At 26.2% G+C, this 21,546-nt stretch overlaps 1 protein-coding gene across 1 annotated transcript; it reads right to left on the reverse strand.

Annotated features, from left to right (window-relative positions):
• Nucleotides 1–5,681: 5,681 nt before the first annotated feature.
• ND-49 (NADH dehydrogenase (ubiquinone) 49 kDa subunit) lies at nt 5,682–21,511 on the reverse strand. The gene is made up of 12 exons (XM_043042759.3): nt 21,354–21,511; nt 17,854–17,966; nt 16,642–16,751; nt 14,990–15,191; nt 14,148–14,260; nt 13,219–13,457; nt 11,887–12,006; nt 9,875–10,004; nt 9,694–9,789; nt 8,054–8,137; nt 7,352–7,409; nt 5,682–5,835 (listed from the first exon to the last, which is right to left on the reverse strand). The coding sequence occupies exons 1-12, from the start codon at nt 21,449–21,451 to the stop codon at nt 5,798–5,800; spliced, it is 1,401 nt and encodes a 466-aa protein (XP_042898693.1). The 5' UTR covers nt 21,452–21,511; the 3' UTR covers nt 5,682–5,797.
• Nucleotides 21,512–21,546: the final 35 nt, after the last annotated feature.

A 21,546-nucleotide genomic window follows, 5' to 3' on the forward strand; every position in this document is an offset into this window, starting at 1 on the left:
TTTCTGTGTGTATGAGATTGTTTTAACAAAACTTTTTATAAATAATAGTTTTTTCTTTCTCCTCTTTGTTTAATAAGGGATATTTGTTAAATTATTTGTTTAAAAATGTTAGAAGAATTCATCTGTGTACAGAGTATCAAGAAATAATTTGGAAACATTTAAAACCAAATTTTTGTGTGGCAAATTTGTTTTAGAAAATATAATGTTTCCTTGGTCACAAAACTTCTCTGGAATTGGAAAATGTACATACAAACAGTAATTAATTTCATTGAGCTATAAGCACCTAAGCTCTGAACACCAATTGATATTTCTTTTTGGTTTATCTTGAAGGCATGGGTATGGCACTAAAGTCTTACAGGCACTAAGCCTCATCAAGACTTTGGCTTGCTTAAAAATCCTTGTCAAAGGAATAGAATAAAATATCAGTAAATTAGTTGCTCGTAGCAGAAAATTTTGTAAAACTTTTATAGTTTTGCATTAAAACCAAAGGTGGTTCCTTTGAAAATTTATAAACATGTTACTGGCTGTACTGTTTTCTCATTTGGTTGTGATTTTTTTTTCATTTTTCAAAAGCATTAAAATTTTGTATTATATGTGTCCAACTCATTTCTTGTCACCCTGTACAGCTAAGATGAAAATAGTACTGTACCTTTTTGAATATTTGAACTAGAGCTTAATCTTAATTTAATTTTGCAAATTGCATCAAATTTAATAATTTACTATTTTATACACTGCATCATGCATGATGTTTTAAACATCACAAATTTTCTAAATTAATCTTGCATACTGAAGTATATTTGAATAAATTTTAATACAGTTAGGTTTACTTTAATTCAAAATAAGAAAATGATTGATGAAAGTCGTGAAAAAATTTATTTCATTCAAAATGAAACAATAGTTCTATATTAGCCTATCTTTAAGGAAGAGATTAACATATAGTAGACATGAAAGTAATTGGGGTCAGGAAGCAAATTACTAGGGAAAAAGACGTGTATTGATTTTTCTATTACCTCACAAGATAATGTATCCAAAATCTGTAACATATTTTTTAAAGTTAATAATAATAATAGTATATAATTTTATAAGATATAGACTTCATAAATATGTAACATTTATGCTTTGTTAATATTATTAAAAAAGTTAAATGAATTCTCATTATAAGTTAATTAAAAGCCAAAAATTATATGTTAGTCTTAAGTCCAGTCTGTACTTAAAGATTGAAATAAGTTTTAAGAAACCTCTTCCCTTACCGTCTAGAGTTTTAGGTTAAAATTTTGATTTTCCTTTTTTTTTTGTTCTAAGCAAACTTTGATGAGAGACTTACTTGACAGCACTAAATATTTTTAAAAAAAGGTCTAAAACGAAGGGGTCACTTTAGAACAGTATATATATATTTTTTTTTGAGAAATGTAAAAGGATAAAATAATGCAGTTAATAATTTTGGATAGGTAATTTAATACTGTACATTCGTCTGAGTTAAGATTTTTTAAATTTACTTTTTATTGCTTATATTGATGGCAATCAATTGAGATAATGCTAAAAAATTGTCTTAATATGAATAACAAAAAGATATTTATCAAAAATTTAAAGCAGAAAAATGTGTAATTCTAAATGTGTAATCTTTTTAAAAATATTGATTGTAGAATTGTATTGGTATAATTTTGTCAGAAAAATAAATAGAATCAAATATACCTTATGTTATATTCTCAAATTCTGATTAAGTGGCAGTCTTGTATTTTATGGGTTTTGAAAGATGCTGCCCAGTGCAGTAAATCTCTAATTTCAGTTTGTTTTTTTAAAACTAAATAAAAATGATTTGAAGCATATTTAAAATCTTCCCCTTAGTCTACACTCCTTTAACAATTGAGTTTGATTGCGTTGAAAGTGGCTTCTTAAGAATAAAGTATGTAAGTAAACCCATGAACTGATAGCATATGATACTTTGATATATATTTGTGATTTTTTGATATTCTTGAAAAAATATTTCAAAATAGTGTTTAACATTTAAATGGGATTTACTTTTTGTATAAAGAAAGTATTGTTCATTGTTATATTGCTAAGTTTTACTGGATGTGTAATTTTTTTTATTTGTTGCAAACGTTTAAAAATTATATTTTTTGTAATCTTTATTTTGTATACATTATGTAAAAATATTTTCTGAAGTGTTTTTATTTTTAGTTCAAAGTTACCATAAATACTACTATAAGTATAAAGCAATGATTAAGTTACTATAAGCTATAAAGCAATACTTTGTATATTAATAATTATAAAGAAAATAATAACACTTAAATATATTCTAAAAATTTTGCAAATATTTTTGTTAAATTAAGAAATTGAAATCTTTAACAATTTTAAGAAAAATTTAAATTATATTATTTTATAAGAAGAGATTCAACGTGATTATAAATACAATTAGTATTTCAACTCTATAGTTGCCGCAATTGTTTATCAAAAATGATCTTGGCATTATGCTGTGTGGGTTAAAGTTTAATTCAGAAAAAGGTAAGATAAATAACTTAGAATTTTAAAAATTAATTTGTTACTGACAGTCTTGAAAATGTGTTTATTTATTCATTAAAATCAGTACACTAAGAGGACCTATCACTCCAAACATTTTACTTCTTAAATAACTAGAAAGTATCGAGCCATGTTGTTAATGTAACAATAATTAAAAGATTCTGATATCTCAATCTTTATAGTCAAACAACCATGAAATCAAACTTGGTTTCTTAAATTTTGTTTAACTAATATGAAATGAAGTAGGACGCTGATTATTAGGAACTACTTCAGATTTGCTATATAGGTAACATGGATTTTTAATCTCCTTTCCTTAACAATCTCCATGTTTTTTTAAAAATAATAACACAACGTGCTTCCTTTTAGTAGAAGTAGAAGAAAAGATGGTCATATTAAAGTATTCTAGTAATAATGAAAAGACTGATGAAACAATCATAATTACAACTTTTCCTTTTCTTTTTGCAAAACTAAAATAACTAACTTATAAAATGTTTACTTGTTACTCATAAAATTACCAATTCCATATAGCCACAAAGCTTTTATTTTTATTTTGAAAGCCTCATAAAACAGCCCTCTCCTTTTTAGTTTACTAAACCAATTCTTATTTCATCAAAAGGATCTAACTTCCAATAACAGTTGAATTTTTAATCATGACTTCATTTGGCATCAGTATATAAAAGACACAATTCTTATAACATTTAATGGCAATGTAATTATCTTCAGAGGATAAAAGGAATATCGAAAATAAAAAAGATAGTATAGAAATATGTACGAAATAAAAATTAAGTTTTAGTGAGGGTGAATTGTGACAGCATATTATTAAAAAAGTTGAAAATTGATTTGGTTTCATAAGTATTTAAATGGAAGAGGTACGGTTATACTGTACTTTATTTAAATATAAAATAATTTTTTATGTGAGATTCTCATAGGAACAAAGGATCAACTTAATTTGATGCCCAACTTATTTTGATGATTCTTTTGTGATCATTCACTATTAAAATAAAGACTGATGAATTTAATTTTTACAAGTTTTTTTTACCATAGTTACAAATTACTGAAAAATCATTCTCATTTTAAGCTTGTTGAAAGAAATAAGTTGGTTGTAATGTTATTGCTTGAGCTTTATACCATTTTACTGGATATTTCTTTTACTAACGATTACTAATTACCCACCATAACTTCAAAACATCCCTTTTTTATTTAATTAGATCAAATCAAATTTTTTTAAAAATCTCAATAGAGACAAAAAATTAAATAAAAGTTTGTATGTTCGATTATACGTACATTGTCGATTATATGTCAGCAAATGACCGTTGATTATTATTCTAAATGATATCTTACAGTATATTTTATCCATAATAATTCTTTATTAGAAGTATAAATTTTAATTGTAATAATAACTCTTGTAGAAAAATATTATTTTATACATTTAATATTGGTAAGCTAAAAGAATGTAATCAGTCACTTTTAACATTCCAGTGTTTATAACTACATTTTATAAATTTAGAGACAATTTCACTTAATAAAAACTTACTTTAAACTTTTTTTACTCAAATACATTATTATATAGCTTTTCCATAATTCTGTAAATGTCGGGACAAGTTTAATTTTAGTTACTTTTTCCAGATTTATTTATTAATAATTTTTTATTTTCCTATTTTTTAAAATGCAGAATAAAAATGTTATAATTCTTTTTTTTAATTATTTTTTATATTTACCTTTATATTACACACACCAGATTTTTGATCAGAATTATAAGTTTTAAGCTAGATCAAACTATTAGACACATTAACTTTGCTCCATTTTATCTCCACTTTAACTTTATACAATTACTTAAATGTAGTTTGAATTAAAATTTGAGCAGAAATTTAAAAAAAATATTTTCATGTCACACATTTAAGACCTCCCTTTGGTATTATTTTTTTTTTAAACTTACATTTTAAGAGGGAATATTCTTGTATTTAACTATTAATGATTAAAAAAATTATTATATTTATATGATGCACAACTATGATCTTTTTAAATTTTAATCTTTATTACATATATAAAAAGGTATACTTATTATCTTATATACAAAAATTATTTTTTGCGAAAGTGAAAAATTAATAAAATCCTATATTGAGATATTTAAGAAGCCATCATATATTGAAAATCATTCTTTTGCAAAATGCCTACAGTACCAAAATTTAATTCCTTAATTATTCATTGTCTATCAACATGTTAAATAGGAAAATGACATAACTTGTACAAAATTTTTTGGCATTTATAAGAATTCCTTCTTTATGATTATATGTATTTGTGACATGGGCAATTTCATGGAACTAGTCTTTAGTTTTATGTTCTGTATTTTCTAAAGGTGCCATCGAGTTAGAGGTCAATATATATGGGGAAATACTAGCAAATTTTTAGGGTAATATACAGCAATAATGAGCAGAATCTTATAACTGTTTTCTTTTCAATGCAAATATTTGCCACATCTTGAGGTGATGTCTGAAGCCAGAAAAGAGCATCTATTATGTAACCAGTTCTGATTTATCGATTGACAAAAAGGAAAAAAACTCTTTGCGTGTTTCAAAACCTGTTTTTGTTAATATTCAGAGCAAAGATGAGGCTAATATTTACATTTTGGCTTTAAGCTCGGTTAACAGATAATATGGCTAGCTATGTCACAAAATGGAAAGTTGACTAGTTGTCTTTCTTTTTTTTATAATAAAAAACATACACAAAGTATATACTAGGTCAACAATAAAAATTTATATCAACTATTTTATTAAATTACTATTTCATTGTTTACATTACTTTTTGAAAAACATACCTAGTAATAAAGATATATATTTAAGGAAAAAATATCTAAAAATTAATAGAAATGCATGAAGCTATTAACTACACATGGAATTGCTCATATGTTTTATTTTGTGAAATGTTATATTTTGCTACACTGTGTATTTTACCCAGCTGTGCTGATGAAGTACACTAAACATAATTTCTGTTAAAAAATTAGCTTTATTTGTATATTTTTATACTATTTACAGACATAATACTTAAAATTAAGAAATTGTTTTACTTTGTAGTTAAAATGTATTACAACTTTACGTATTTATTGACATTACAGAAAAATTTATGTGAAGTTTAAACATGTGATATATATATTTCAATAAATATAATTAAAAAGATGTAATTCTTTATTTAGTTTTCGATACATTCTTTGATTTTTTTTATGTACATAAGGGATGTATTTTGAAACAAACTACCTAGGAATTGAACTAAATTAGAAAGATTTTTAACGATCGATTTCTCCAAACACAACGTCCAGAGTACCTAAAAAGAAAACCATAATGAATAATCAAGTGATTTATGGACATTACTATACATAAAATTTTACAGAAATTCCGATGAGCTTCAGTTTTTATGTGTATGAAAAAAAAATGTATTTTTTAAAAAAATATTTGAGTCAATGTTATTGTAGTTTTTTTTTTTTTTTTTTTTTTTTTTTTTTTTTTTTTTTTTATGGAAATCAGTAAAATTTTAAAGTTAGATGCAATATTAATCTACTCAGCCCATTTAAAATATTTCATATTATCACTTTATTTTAACAATGAGTTTTAATGAATGATGTTTAAGTTTGCAAATGATGAATTTATCGATTACTTTTGGATCATTTTTTAAAGTTAGCAAACATTTTATCAGTCAAAAGCAGTATGAAATTTTTGCTAAAATGGAATGCAATATGAAAGAACACTATTTCTTTATTGGGGGCAATACTTTGATCATTGTTGGGTAATTTTTACTCACGCCTGATACATTCTTTGTTTAAAGTTTTTGGCAACAAACCCAAAATTTGGAGGAAAAATTTAGTTTCCATATTAACAAAATGCAGTCAAATTTATACTAAAGAGCTGTTAAAATCTTGACAAAAGAGAACATATGGCATCAATCTTCTTATCTACTGCTTGATTGTTTTATTTGTTTAAATAAACTAATATGTAAAAAAAAAATTATGTTTATTATAAGTTTAAAGGTTTCATAAGGAAAAAATATTGTTAGTTCTTAAAAGGGCTGAAATGTTCGAACACATTTGCAAGGAAATGAATTCAAGATGGGATTAACATGTCACAGAAAAGTGAATAAATAAAATTTTAAAGCAAAAGTGTTTAGTTAGATTTATTGTTGCCTTTGAAAAAAAAGTGCACAAATAGTTAATACAACTTTTTAAATCATTGCAAATTTTTGAAGTTTAAACAAATAAGTTTTTCTATCAGAAAAATAAGGTATAAATTTTTTTTCTTTCTATATTTCATACCAGGAGCTTTTTTCCTGTTCCAAATTACTTGCTAACCTCAAAACTGCTTACACAGTTCATTTTAGATAATTTTTTCATTCGTTTCACCTTAAGACTACTTTAATTTGAACATTTTTGCTTTCTATAATCCATAACTGTTTGCACAGTTGTTTTATAATCTTTTTGTGGCTTTTGACCAATGCATTAAGATAAAATGGCGAAAATTCAAGATATTGGAGTGGATTGATATAGTGATTCCAAAACAAATTTAAAATTAAACTAAATAACCAAAATGCTTTAAAAAAATGTTCTCTACCAAAACTAACAATTATTTTTTCTTGCATAAAATAATGCAGGTAATTCAGTTCTTTTGCATTCAAATATTAAGGATATATATTTTTTTGGTAACAATAAATTTGTAAATGAAAATGTTTTAATTATGTAAGCATTAAATTTAAATTGTTAATTAATAAGAAAATTGATTAAAACTGAATGTTTAAGAAAAAAAACCCAGCTAAAATTTAATTTAATGGTTTTTGACAAAGTCTTACTTACCAATAATAGCTACAATATCTGCTAACAAATGTCTTTTCCCTATATGATCTAGGGCAGCCTATAAAAAAAAACCACTTTAAAAAATCATTTAAAATAATTAGATAAAATTTAATTCTAGTTTGCAACAGCAAAATAGATTAAAATAGTTTTCAGAAATTCAAATGGGCAAGTAATCAAATAAAATGTGAAAATTTAGTTCTTGTGAGTAAAGTGCTCATTTAAGTTAAGAAATTTTGGTTACTACTTGACATGTATGCATGTCTGAGGGAGGAGGAGATTTTAATAAGCTTACAAGAAAGTAAGAATTTGAATCAAGAAAATCAAGTTTTTTGCTTCTTCAGACATGAACAAGAATATATATCTTTATTTAATACACATTTTTTGCTTTTTTTTGACGTCAAATTTTTGCCAGAATCAAGAATTTTTTTTAAAGAAGAAATTAATAAAAATCACAAAGTAATTTTATAACATTTATGCATTTTAAATTTTACAATACTTCATGGGTGTCATAAGTTCTGTTTGCTAATATGCAATATTGTATCAAAGACAAAATATAAGCTTGAAAGGAAATTTTTGTATCCATTAAAACACTGATTTACTTCACGTAATTATGCTTATAATTTAAGATTTTCATAATTGAAATAACTTATTGATACAGTTTTTCTAAACATTAAAAATAAATAAATAAAATAAGGAAAGTACCAAGTGAGCAAATCCAGGAGCTTTTATTTTGCATCTGTATGGTCTACTGCTTCCATCAGAAACCAAATAAACACCAAACTCACCCTAAAAAGGAACAAAAACAGACAGCATAAATACTTACAAATTAAACTCTTCAATAATTAAATGAATTTATTATTATTAATATCCAATCACATATAACTTTTAAAAAAACCCTTAAGTTTAAATAACAAGCAATACATTATAATTATTAACTTAGATAAGATTTATAATACAAATAATTGTTTCATAAAAATGAAGCGTATTTCATCTAAAATATTAAAAAAAAAAAAAACATCAAATTTTATTTCATCTTTTTAAAATGTTTCAAAAATTTGACATGAAATTTCAGTTATTAACTAATGAATTTTTCGTAACTCAGCAATAAACTCTTTTAGGTTTGCTTACAATGTTCGAAAGCAAGATTTATTGTATTTGGAATGATTTTGAACCAAAAAAATGTGGTTTTATTTATTATAATGAAATTTAAATTTTCATTAGAATTGCTTCTCATTTTGATATAGTAATGTGGAATAGATGTGATTTTAGAATGTAAACTAAAGAACTTGGTAAATTTATGTGTGTGCAAAACCTCAACTGAGGTGGCTTCATGACAGTGAGAAAGAACTGAAAACCTTGAAGGAGATTAATTGAAAATAGCATGCACCTAATCTTTGATGGAAATAATTTGTTGGGATGGCCCTAGCTTGCTTTGGCAGTATCAAGAATATTAGTAGTAAATTAAGAGGTTTGTGAAGTGGTGACGGTAAAACACAGAATCGCTTAAGAGCTGTACTGCACAGCTATAAAGTACATTTCTTAGTAAAGAAGTGATCCCCCAAGCTTGAAAGTTGTCTTAATTGGATTAGGTTGCTTTAGCAGGTTATAGTAATATTGAATTATCTTATGAGATGCATTACTTCAATGGAGGGAGATTATAAGTTACCATCTAATAAGTCAGATAGATAAGTAATTTAGCCATCTATTAAATCAAATGGGAAAAAAAAAAACAAGTGTGGTAACGCCATCTAGTTTGAATTCTGCTATGAAAGTGAAGTCATGTTTTTAACTTTTCAAATCTAGAAAACAACATAACATAATGTATGTGCATAGAAAGACAAAGGACCGAATAAATAAATTCAAAAACATTTTTCTGATAGACCTAGGTATGCATTTTAAACTGAACTTAATGGCACTACAGACCATGAAGGGCCAAGACCTACTGTGCTTGTGCCAGTTCTTTTGACCTTGGGCTCTGAGGTGAAGATGCAGATGTTCCCGTTGGGTAGTCAGTAGAACACAGAACCGCCCAGTGTTTCGACCCCAAATATGTTTGGCACTCATTTTTTTAATCCACTGAAGAGATGACAGACTGGGTTACCTTTCCTAATCAGAGGATAAAACCCCAAATCTGTGACACGAAAGCGCAAAACACTACCATTCATCCACCGGTGTCAGGTATGCATTCTGGTAAAGTGAAATCCATTCTCAACGTTATTAAAAACAGGAAGGGGAAACAGTGCACAGAAAAAAGTACATTTGCAGAAATTTGTCCACTTGAAAGATCTAATAACTTTAAATACAAAGGGGGCAAAAATAAGACTGAGTTAATAAAGACATACTTTTGGAGCTTCTATAGCAGTGTATGTGGCACCAGGAGGTACAGGGTAACCTTGTGTGAAAAGTTTGAAGTGGTGTATCAATGCTTCCATAGAGGTCTATGACAAAAAATATCAGTTAACAAAAATGTTCACTTATTTTAAACAGAAACATAACAAATTTGAACAAATGCATAATACTGACCTTCATTTCCTCCCGTGTAGGTGGTACAACCTTATGATCATCCACTTTAATTTCCCCCTCGGGCATTTTGTTAATACATTGCTCTATGATACGCATGCTCTGTCTCATTTCTTCAATTCGGCACAAATACCTATAATGTACACATAAGACACAAGAAAAAGAATTTGCTTATTTAAAGAAAAAAAATTATATAATGTCTCAAAATTTATGTAACATGCAGTTTTAACAGAAAATATAGGTTTTTAATACAAAATTGGGAATTTTTTAATTGTTATATTAAGAATACAGTATAGGGTTAGGTATGGAATATCATATCAGGTAAATAGCCAATGAAGTCTAACTGCAGTATAAATTTTAAATATATCAATTTTACATAAATATGGGTAAATTTTGTTGATACAGTGTTCAATTTCCTTTTTTCAATGCATGAGTGGTTATCTATTAGTTAAAAGTTTTACAGCATTAAAATAAATTCTGATCACTAAAATGTCTCAACACCGAATGATTCAACAATGAAAATGCATTTTTCGTTTGACATAATGCTCATATTTTAACAATCTTGAATAAGTTAGTAGCATTAATTTTTGTACAATTAGAGCAAGTTTCAAATTTTGCATGAATTTCTGAACTGCAATTAAAGATAATTGTCATGAAAAAAATCAAAGCTAATAATTCAAAATAAAGCTTTTGGCTAACTTGTTCAGTTTACGGCTACTTAAGACAAATAAAACATATGTATAAGAACTTCCTAATAAATTTATAATATTAATAAAATTTTGCTAAAAAGCTTAGTTGAAGAGCATGTAATGGGACTTATTCTTTTTAATATTATAAACTCATCAATCAAGAACCAGAATTTAAAAAAAAATAATGAAACAAAAATTTTAGTAGCTGCTACTAAATGATCAAAACGTTAACGTACTCCTGATATTGGACATAAAATAGGGACTTCTCTAAATAATTAAAGCAGTAATTTTTAAGGAAATTAAACATTGCTAGCAAAATTCTAATACTAGAATTAGTAACTTAAGGAAAAAGTTTTTTTCCTCTTAAATCTTGAAGAGTTGCATTTTCTATCCATGTAAACAAAATATTTCATTAATTTTTATCATTCATTTGTACTTTCAAATTAATTTAATGTGAAAAGCAATCACTATAAAATAGAATATGAAATTATTGTTTCTTGGAATCAAATGTTGGAAGCAGTCTAAGGTTACATCAAATAGAAATTGGCTTCTTTGCCTTAATTTTTTTCTGAATTCCTCAATGCTTTCAGAATGTCAAAAATACTTGATACTTTTTTCAGACCTGTCACCACCCTGATTAACTTTCAACAACTGAAATTATTTCAATCTAGTTTCCAATTTTGATAAACAATAATTAAATGTACACTTATGATAAATAATATTTATATAACAATATATAGTATACTCTCGATATCTCAAAGTTAAAGGGACGTTAGAAAAATTTCGAGATAACAAGTTCAGAACTAAATATGTTCTAAAAAGTATATATATATACTTTTTATATAGTATATAGTTTTTATAAAAGTATATAAAAAGTATATATATATATATATATATATATATATATATATATATATATATATATATATATATATATATATATATATATATATATATATATATATATATATATGTATATATTGACAATAAGTCTAAAGACAGCAATGATAATTTTATTCTCAAAAGCAATGTTAAAATAATTATGCACTAAATAGAAAATAATTGGTTTACAATTATTTGACAGAACAAGGTTTTCAACTCTTCTCAGGAATTCAAATTAACATTAGGTGGATATGTAATACTAAGGGGAAAAGTATTTTTTTGACAATACAAGATTTTTGAAATATCGAAGTTTCAGGTATTGAGAGTATACTGGATATACCTTTATGAAAACAATAAAACAAATACACAAAATATACAAAAATTTATTTTTAAAAAAGGAAAATAAAATAAAACATTTAACTTATAAACAAACAAAATGTTTACCTATCGTAGCAATCACCTTTGATACCAATAGGAATATCAAAGTCATAGTTTTCATAACCATCATATGGTTGTGTTTTTCTTAAGTCCCATTTAATTCCAGATCCTCTTAGCATAACACCACTAAAAGTATATATTATTCATAAGTATAATCACAAGATTAATACAGCATTTTGAATTTGAATACATCAGTATATTGGATATAAGACTTATAAATGACTGATTTGCACTAAATTAAATTATAGAATTTTGGTAAAATGAATTTTTGTCAGAGTCAATTTCAAACCATTGAAATTAAATTTTTTTGCATCAAAAAAGCTATCTGTGTACATAGGCAAAGATTATATTTTTGACACACTACACAAGCTAAAACATAAAATGATTTAGTTATAATAAAAGCAATATTGTTATTAATAACTATAATAATTGCATATGTATACATTTTCATTTATATATAAAAGCAAGATTAAATCCAAAATATAGAAAATGTAATTTTTTATTTAAGTGGTTATAATCCGAATGAAAAATATCATAAAATCAAAGATAATTAAAGAAACAATAATATTAAAATTCTTATAAAAATACTAAAGAATTTGAACGCAATCATAAGAGAGAGAAAATTGTAATAGAAAAACTAGAAGCACTAAATGTAGAGCATAATTTTATGTTTGAAAAGCTATATTAACAATAAATACAAGATATAAAATTGACATTAGGGATGGATTTATTTTAGTGTGTCTGATGATTTATAAACTTAGATATATAAATGAATGAGTAGAGTTAGTATTAGTTAATCTTATTAAGAAGCTAGCACTAAAAATCTACAAAAAGATAAAAATAACTTTTGTTTTAATTTTCCAAAAGACAGCATTGTCAAATAGACTATGTGAAATATAACTGATAAGTCAAATAATATACTTAATAAATATAATAATAAACATTAGTTAAAAACAATGTCAATTACTGTAATAGAATTAGATAGAATACTAGTATCAACTAGAGAAAAAAAGAAAGCTTTCAAAATTGTAATTCGAAATTTGTTCGAAAAAGAAAGCTTTCAAAATTGTAATTCTTTTTCGAAATTGTAATCAAACTTATATCAACTTCAAAATTCGAATAATCATTTACTAAGTAATACTAGGAGTTAGTATCTAAAGTTTGAAATAGCTTCAATTAATTTTTTTTTGTCATAGATGCTTGTAATGAAAGTTTTACAATATGATGTTTTAATAAATTATTCATAATCATATAAAAAGATTCTTGTGTAACTTCATGCAACTACAAAAAAAAAAAAAAAAAAAAAAAAAAAAATACAAAACTACTATTGGAACTTACCTAAAGCCATAGTTCAAAGCATCTTCAGAGCTCACTATGCCAATATCGATTGTCCTAGCTCTCCATATTCGATTGTTTGTCAATAAATCTTCGACTTCGTCAATTCGTTGACCATATTTGCTTAACCATTCAAATATATCATCTAATAAGCCAATAGGAAGATCCTGATTAACCCCACCAGGTCGAACATAGGCAGCATGCATACGAGCTCCAGAAACTCTTTCATAAAATTCCATTAACTAAATTATAAAAACTTTATTTACTTAATTTTTTCTCACATAAAATACTTTTTATAAATCAGCAATTCCACGAGTAACTTACAATTGAGAGCCAAAGGCTGAGAATATTTTTTGAATTTATGGGTTAAAATACTGGATAAGACTTAAAATTACCATGCCAATGAACATAAATAACATAAATAAGATAGCTAATTTTTGTAGTTAGCACATGCCTTAGTAAATTCAGTAAAAAAAATTTTTTCCCCATTATTTGTTATTATCAAAGATTATTCAATAATTTCGGGGCATTAACCTACATTTTACTATGAATGAACAGAAAAATTGTAAATGATCTTACATTCAGTTCTTTAGAATTGGAACGTTCCAGGGTAAAATTACAAAATTCGATAATTATACACAAAAATAAATTAAATTAAAATTTTATTTGCTTCTCAGATATGTAACAAAACTTTTATCTTTTAATAATTCCTGTACTACTGTATTTTAAAATTGGAAAAATAAACTCAAGACATTCTGTCTGTTATATTTCAAAAATCTATTTTATAAGTCTACAGGATTTATAATTTAGTATAAATATGCATTTTAATATAAATCACATATAAAATTTTTAAAAGACCATGCACGTAATTTTTTTCAAATATTAGTTAAATTTAGATTTAGTTAAAATCCATTAATATTATTGAATGTTACCTTTTCTCTTTCTTCAAATAACCAGAAAAATGGAGTCAAAGCACCAACATCTAAAGCATGAGTACCCACTGCCATGATGTGATTGAGAATTCGAGTAATTTCAGCAAACAAAACTATTTTAAAAAAAGAGAACATTTTTTTTTGCATTGCTCAAATCATGAATTAATTACAAGAATAAGGTAAATTTTAAAAAAGCTTAATGAAATGATTTTAAAAAATATATAAATATGTAAACTATACAAATGCACTCTTGTAAAAAGTTATTGAGGTGTTATCAACTCATGTGGCTCATAAACGGTGCCATCCGCTTAATCCTATTAAAAAAAGATCTTAAGATCCAGGGATCGTATTGGCTATGTGCTTAACCCTTTGCTTTGTACACTAAGTGGACCCGAATGGCTTCATCATGCCAAGCGCCGTAAGCAATAGGTTAAAAGAAATTCACTGTCACCCCACGTATCTAAGACACTCATGAATGACACTTTATGAATGACTGATACCTGAGAAATTTTTAAAAAAAATGCATTTTTAATGAGCATTGGTCTAAAATAGAAAAAAGTTCAAAACAAGCTTTCTTATAGATTAATGTTTATTCAGGCAACAAAAGAGTTACACATCAAATATTTGTAATTGAAAAAAAAAAAAACATTGCATGATTTTCTTTAATTTTGTGAATTTACTTTTACGTGAAAACAAAATATGTGTAATGGTATCGGAAATATAAATATTTAAAAAATTTTATAACTGCTTAAGGTGTCCTAAAGTAAAAATAAGAAATAATTCAATACATTTTTAATAATATTTCCTTTACATAACAATAAATCAACAAAAATCATAATTACCCCTGATGCATTTAGCTCGAGGTGGAGCCTCGATGTTTAGAAGCTTCTCAACAGCAAGGGAGTAACATTGCTCATTACACATCATGGATACGTAATCCAGTCTATCAAAGTAAGGAAGCGCTTGAGTGTAAGTCTTGTATTCAATAAGCTTTTCAGTGCCTCTATGTAAGAGTCCAATATGAGGATCAGATCTGATTACAGTCTAAAAGTAAAGAACGAAAAATGTAATTATTTTAGGACAAATTGCACACGTTACACAGAATCAGTAAAAGATTTTAACACTTTAACTGTGGACCTTGAATTTTGTCTGTTATTCTGCAAATTAAACTTGTTTTTCCTTTTTTTTATTAAATGAAAATAATTTGTTAAAATAGATTTTAAAAGGTGACATTATAAATTGATCAAAACAAGCAATCAACTTTTAGTGGATACAAGTATAGCATAATCTCAAAAATTTGAACTTTTAAAATACGGAAACTTCTGAAATTCATGATGAAAAAAAATTAGCTACACGAATTTTAAATAGGGAGCAAAATGCAAAAATTCATAGGTCATAAAATATCCTACTAAAAAAAGTTATTTTAAAAATTGTGAGGAAATCCGTAGCAAAAACTACTCAATAAACCATTGATAAGACTGTGAATTTCTGATGAAATCATCACCAATGCAAAATTTGTATGTTACAATTAAAGCACAAATGCAAAATTTGCATTCTATAAAAAATATAGAGACTTTAAAAATCATGTCGTAATTAATCGTGATAACTGTCAAAAACACCAAATGACAAGCTTAAGTAAATTTACAATTTAATCATCACAAAACAAGAGCACAAAAAAAAGATTCCTCAATACACAACTCAAAATTCATATATCATAATCTCGTACTGAAATATCCAGATATAAAAAATCATGTCAAAATTCGAAAAAATTACGCTGAAACAATGCAACCCAACCCAAAATACTCTAATTTGGAATGTAAAATTAAACTTAAAATATAACTGCTGTTATCATGAAAATAATGTAAGCATTGGAGTTACAGAAAATGCAGCTATGCAACAAGAATTAAGTAAAGCATTCCTACAACAGCTTGTGGAAGGCCAAGGAGTCATTGAGGTAGACTCCGCAGTTTTCTGACCAACACAAGATTGTGGCAATGTAGTCAGCACAGTGCACAGGCCGCCTTTAATTCTAGGCAAGCTGGTACCCCTCAAATCGAAGATGGGTTGGCTTCAAGCTGTCACTGGGGATTGAATCCAAGTTCTACACTATGGCAGTTCAATGCTTTAACCACTGAGCTATTGTGGCTCATAAAACAGATATTAATTGATTGGAAACATTAAAATCAAAATTTATATAATTGTAAAATATAGAAATATATCTCTGTCAATATATTTAATAAGAAAAAAAATATATAAAAAAAAATAAATATTTTCTATATTTCTCGGTACAATATTTTAAGATAGTTTAAAATTCTAGAATGAGTCTCATAAAATATGAATAAACATACCACTAAAAATGTAGCATGAACATAAATTTTATTTTCTTCATTTCAATTGTAACTAAAACTAAAGTTAAAATCATTAATTTTTCATTGGATATTTAAATATATTAAAATAAGAGACACAATTTAGAAAAGTTGTAAATGAAAATTACCTCTCCATCTAATTCCAAAATCAAACGTAACACTCCATGAGCTGCTGGATGTTGAGGGCCAAAATTCAGAATCATATTTTGAATTTTTTTCTCCACTGGAGGTATTTTATCTAATAAAAAAAAATGGTAATTAACATAATCTTTTCAAAGATACATCAGTTAGTTATTTCTTTAAAAGAAGGACTTATTTCCGTAATACACTGCTAAAGAAAATTTTTAAAAAATATTGTACAAGTAAAACGAAACATACTTTTAACTTTATAGAGTACCCTGTGGCAGAATTTTTTCGAGCTTTCTTTGACAATTCTCTCTAGTACTAATACCTTTCTTTAATAGTCTTCTTTAATAATAAAGACATTTTTAATAGTAGCAAATATATATGTTACTAATTTAAAGTAACAGAGGCTTTTACTGTTTGCAAAAAAGCCTTTATGTATAGATCAGAGCAGTATATAATTTTTTTTAAAATTATAAATATAAGAATTTTTATTTTAAATCTAAATGTATAAAAGAATATTCTAATATTATTGGCGATATTCTTGTTCTAAAGAATATTTGTATAGTTAACCTTTTTAAATTTTTCTATTTGGAAATTACTTTTTATAATATCAATCTGAAATTCTAGCTAAAGCCAGTCATAGTGGAATTTTTTTTTCTCAAAAGAAAGTAGCAAAAAAAAAAAAAAAAAAAAAAAATCATGAGCATTTACTCCATCTAAGATATGCCAGAAAGGCATTTTTTTAAATATAATTCCGCAGAAAGGGGGAAAAAAGTTCGGCAGAAAAAAAATATTTAAAAAAATTCTGCAGATAAAAAAACAATAAGAGATAAGAAAGATACTAAATAAAAAACATTTCTGTAAGAACTCTGTAATGTTCTGCGACAATACCGCTCTGTCGCCACAATTCTGCCACAGGGATAGAGCAAAATAATAAAAATAAAATGAAAATCTTTCTGTGAACACAAACTCTCAATTAAAAAACTTTCTACAACCAATTGATGTCATTTACACTATTGCAACTAAACAACATTTACCAACTACTATTAGGGAATTTTATTGTTCTGTTAACCAGAATGAGACTTTTTTAATGACTTAGTCAAGCATAGAAACCCATCTTGGAAGACACCACAATGCATGATGGTTGGGTGCAATCTGTTCTAAAAAGTACAAATATTCAATATATGAGTGGCAAAAAATATATAATAAGTAACCTTTTAAAGGTCTTGGTTTCCATTTTACTCCTGGGAAATTTTCTGGATACATAACAGGTCCTTCAAATTGTTCCAGAAACTCCAAATCTGGATACCATCTTTTAGTTTTAGTTCTGAAACAGGATTAAAACATGAGAAACTGCATAAAGTACAAAACATTAAAAAAAACATCTGATTACAAATATAGCATTAAGAATAATTTTTTCCTAATTAATTAAAATAATGTTTTAGTGAGAATCCTCAAAATTTAAATTTACATGAAAAAAAAAAGAGATACAACTTAAAAATTAACTATTAATCAGGGTTGGCAGGTTTTTGACATGTGACAGTTTAAACCATGGTTTAAACCGTCACGTCAAAAACCTCACTGTCAAAAATGTCGAAAATGTCAAAAACCTATATTCATATGTGAAATTTAATTAATACATAAAATTTATATATTTTTTATAAAGGATAGTGTTTCTAAATATGTTCGGTGCTCGACTTCGCGTGCAGGTCGTCAGGCTACCGAAGCGGGGGTACCATCCCCTCTGCAGAGGATCAAAATTGTGATGGCATGTCTTCGGATCATCCTCAGGGATCTTTCCCAGACCGTCGCCAATAGCCCATTGTGTAGCTCTAGTGCGCCGTAAATGAACAACAACAATCTAAATAGGTTCTAGAAAAAATAAATTTAAAATTTTGAAGAAACACTTATATTTTGAATAGTAACCAAAATCTTGTACTTTTGAAAGCTCACATCTTTTGTAATATTATGTATTCATTTTCATGTGTTATTGAAAATCTGCAGTGATATTATTAAGAAATTTATTTATAACCAAATTTAGTGTATAGTAAAGATTATACTAAAAATTAGACATTTTTAAAGATAAACATTAGTAGTTTTGCACATTAGACATCTTTTAAAGAAAAATCTTTTTAATATTCTTTTAAATCTTCTTAATAATCTTTTTAACATAAGACAATACAAATTTAAGTGCTTTCTGTTAAATACACAGAATAGTTAGTGTCGATTTACAGTATATTCAGCCTATTCATTTACTATGCTGAAAATTTAGTTTTTCCAAATACTTGTGAATTTCATTTTGCTGAATACTATATACATAGTTTTGTTGAATATCTAAATATTCAGCTGTTGAATAATTACTTCTTGCTTTCAAGATATGCATTATTTGTATTCTTAATACAAGTGGCGGAAAAAAATTAAGAGGTAAAAATTGTTTTAAAATGATAAGTGTAACAATTATAAATAAATATAATAAACAATATGAATTATATTTATCATTGTTCACAAATATAACTACTTTTAAATTCAAATTAACAATCTGGATAATAAAGATATTCGGTATAACATTAAAAAAATTTTTCATACACTTGTATCAAGTTTGTATTTATACAACATAACTTGTAAGTTCCTTATAAATATTAGTTATATGTTCCTTATATGTCAAAAATGCATAGTAATAAACTTTTATTTTTCTTAAGTATCAAAAAAAAAAAAAATTTTTTTTTCAAAATATAAATATTTAAAAAAATTTTGTGCAAAATTTTTCTGCACATGCATTTGAATATAAATTTCTGATATTTTAAATCTGTTATTTTACCATAATTTTAATTAAAAAATATTTTAAAACCTGCTGATTACCTATAGTATAATTAAATTTCAATATAATGCATGGCAACTGTTGGTAGTTTTGAAGTTTATATATTTTTTTGGCAAACTTTAGTTTATGACATTTTTGACGGTTTAAACCAGTATTATACCCTTGTCATGTCAAAAACCCAACCCTGCTATTAATATTAGATTTTAACATTAGATTTAACATTTTTAATATTAGATGCTATTAATATTAGATTAGACCAAAATTGCACACCAACAAGCAAATGAAACAAATTGACTTGAGACAGTTAGCTCAAATGATTATAAAAAACAACAGATTATTGCATATAATATGCTGATAATTAAGAAACCATCCAGTTATATAATTTTCATAACTCATCTTCATTAAACTTGCAAAAATAATGTAAATATCTCCATTTATAAATACTTAAATAAATGATTTATTTTTAAATCTGTGCATTCAGAAAGAGAAACTGAAAAGTAGAGTACATTTCAAGGATATTTTCCTATCTGTACCAGTTTGCGACAATTGAAACTTCTTGGTTGTGGACTTAGATTAAATTTTATATACAGTGATTTGATTAGAGTGTTACTATTAGTTTTACAGTTTGTATTTGCCCCATTCAGAATTTTTTCCCTCACATTCCAGTGCCTGGTTATGGCTATTTTGATACCACTATGGATATCTAAAAATTTTATTCATTTTGTATATAAGTTGCACCAGAACATGTATCTTCGCCAAAAAAATTGCCAAGTTTTGGCAACTTTTGAGCTGTGGCCTGAAGAAACTGAAAAAACATTACAAAAGAGGGCACATTTATTTCCATATAGTAATCTGTCACGTCAACCACAATCACCCAGTTACAAAATGGATTTTAAACTATTTAAAAAAGAAAAGAAAAATAGGTAGAGATTGCCTCAGGGTTACAAGTTAGATCATACAAGTTGGTTCCTTTTTGAGGTGTTATTTCTTAGTTTTTAACAACTCACTATCAGAAGTTGTCAAGACATGGTGATTATTTTGGCTTAGATCACATTTAGGAAATTTCTTCCAGAAGCATATCAACTTGTAAGGGGTGATATTTCCATAGTGTGACCTGTCTCACCACTTATAATCACAAAGACCAGTGATGCATTTGTAACTCGCAATTTAAAAAAAACATGTAGTGGCTATGTGTTATACCCTTCAAGTTATTTCCCTCTATGACTTTTCTTAATAGTTCCTCGTGGGCCACTGCCCAGAAGTTCCCAAAACTAGGCAATAGCTCTGCTGCAGATCATGATACGTAAATATTGCCTCGAAAGGTATAATTCCAAGTTATCCCATGTAAAATCACAACACTTTAATTTTGATAAGTTAAAAATATCTTAAGCACATTGGCGGAGGTAGTAGGGTCGAGCAGATACGATAAAGAAACCTCAGTTGCACCACCATAAGAAGATATGGAGCAGCAACTGATCTTTGGGCAAAACTATATAGTGATACAGATGACAATATAAAGTTTCAACTACTGGAAGTTTATATTTTAACAAATTAATAATTCTTTCATTAAAAATATCGTGTTGGTTGTATTTAATTCAATGACATTGTTAAATTTGTATGTGTTAATTAGTTATTGCAATAAGACAACTAATAACCTTTCATCCTTAGCTTATTCTTTATTTTAAGTAGACAAATAGTTGATTTTTACTTATCAAATTATATCCAAAAATTAAATAAGCATCAAAAACTTAAAACATAAAAGTACATTTTAACTTTGCCGGTAATAAAATAAAATAATTATTTTTGTTCTGCTACGCAGAGTTTATAAAGTGAAAAACTGAATGTATAACATTTTGTATAAGAATTTGACAACGTTTGATTGATGGTTTACCATACCTATTTGGTATTATAGAAGCTCCATACTGGTACGATACATTTTTAAATAAATTTCTAGCAGGTAAACTTAGAGTAAAAGACCTCACAACCGAGGCCATGTTTACACTTTCGGACTTTTGTTGACCTTCCTTAAAACAGCCAGATTCATAAAATATCTTCCTGAGAAAATATAAAATCTTCATTAAATATTGAA

The sequence above is a fragment of the Parasteatoda tepidariorum genome, chromosome 8, assembly GCF_982258835.1.
Source record: "Parasteatoda tepidariorum strain Cologne lab strain chromosome 8, Ptep-v5.0, whole genome shotgun sequence".
In the NCBI taxonomy this organism is placed as follows: Eukaryota; Metazoa; Arthropoda; class Arachnida; order Araneae; family Theridiidae; genus Parasteatoda; species Parasteatoda tepidariorum.

Excerpts from the sequence above, each read along its gene's own strand:
- ND-49 (XM_043042759.3), bottom strand. The coding sequence starts at position 21,451 with ATGGCCTCGGTTGTGAGGTCTTTTACTCTAAGTTTACCTGCTAGAAAT. Across the intron at positions 17,967-21,353 it reads GCTTCTATAATACCAAATAG|AACTAAAACTAAAAGATGGT; the intron begins GTATGGTAAACC and ends ATCCTGTTTCAG. Across the intron at positions 9,790-9,874 it reads CTACACGGGAGGAAATGAAG|ACCTCTATGGAAGCATTGAT; the intron begins GTCAGTATTATG and ends TTTTTGTCATAG.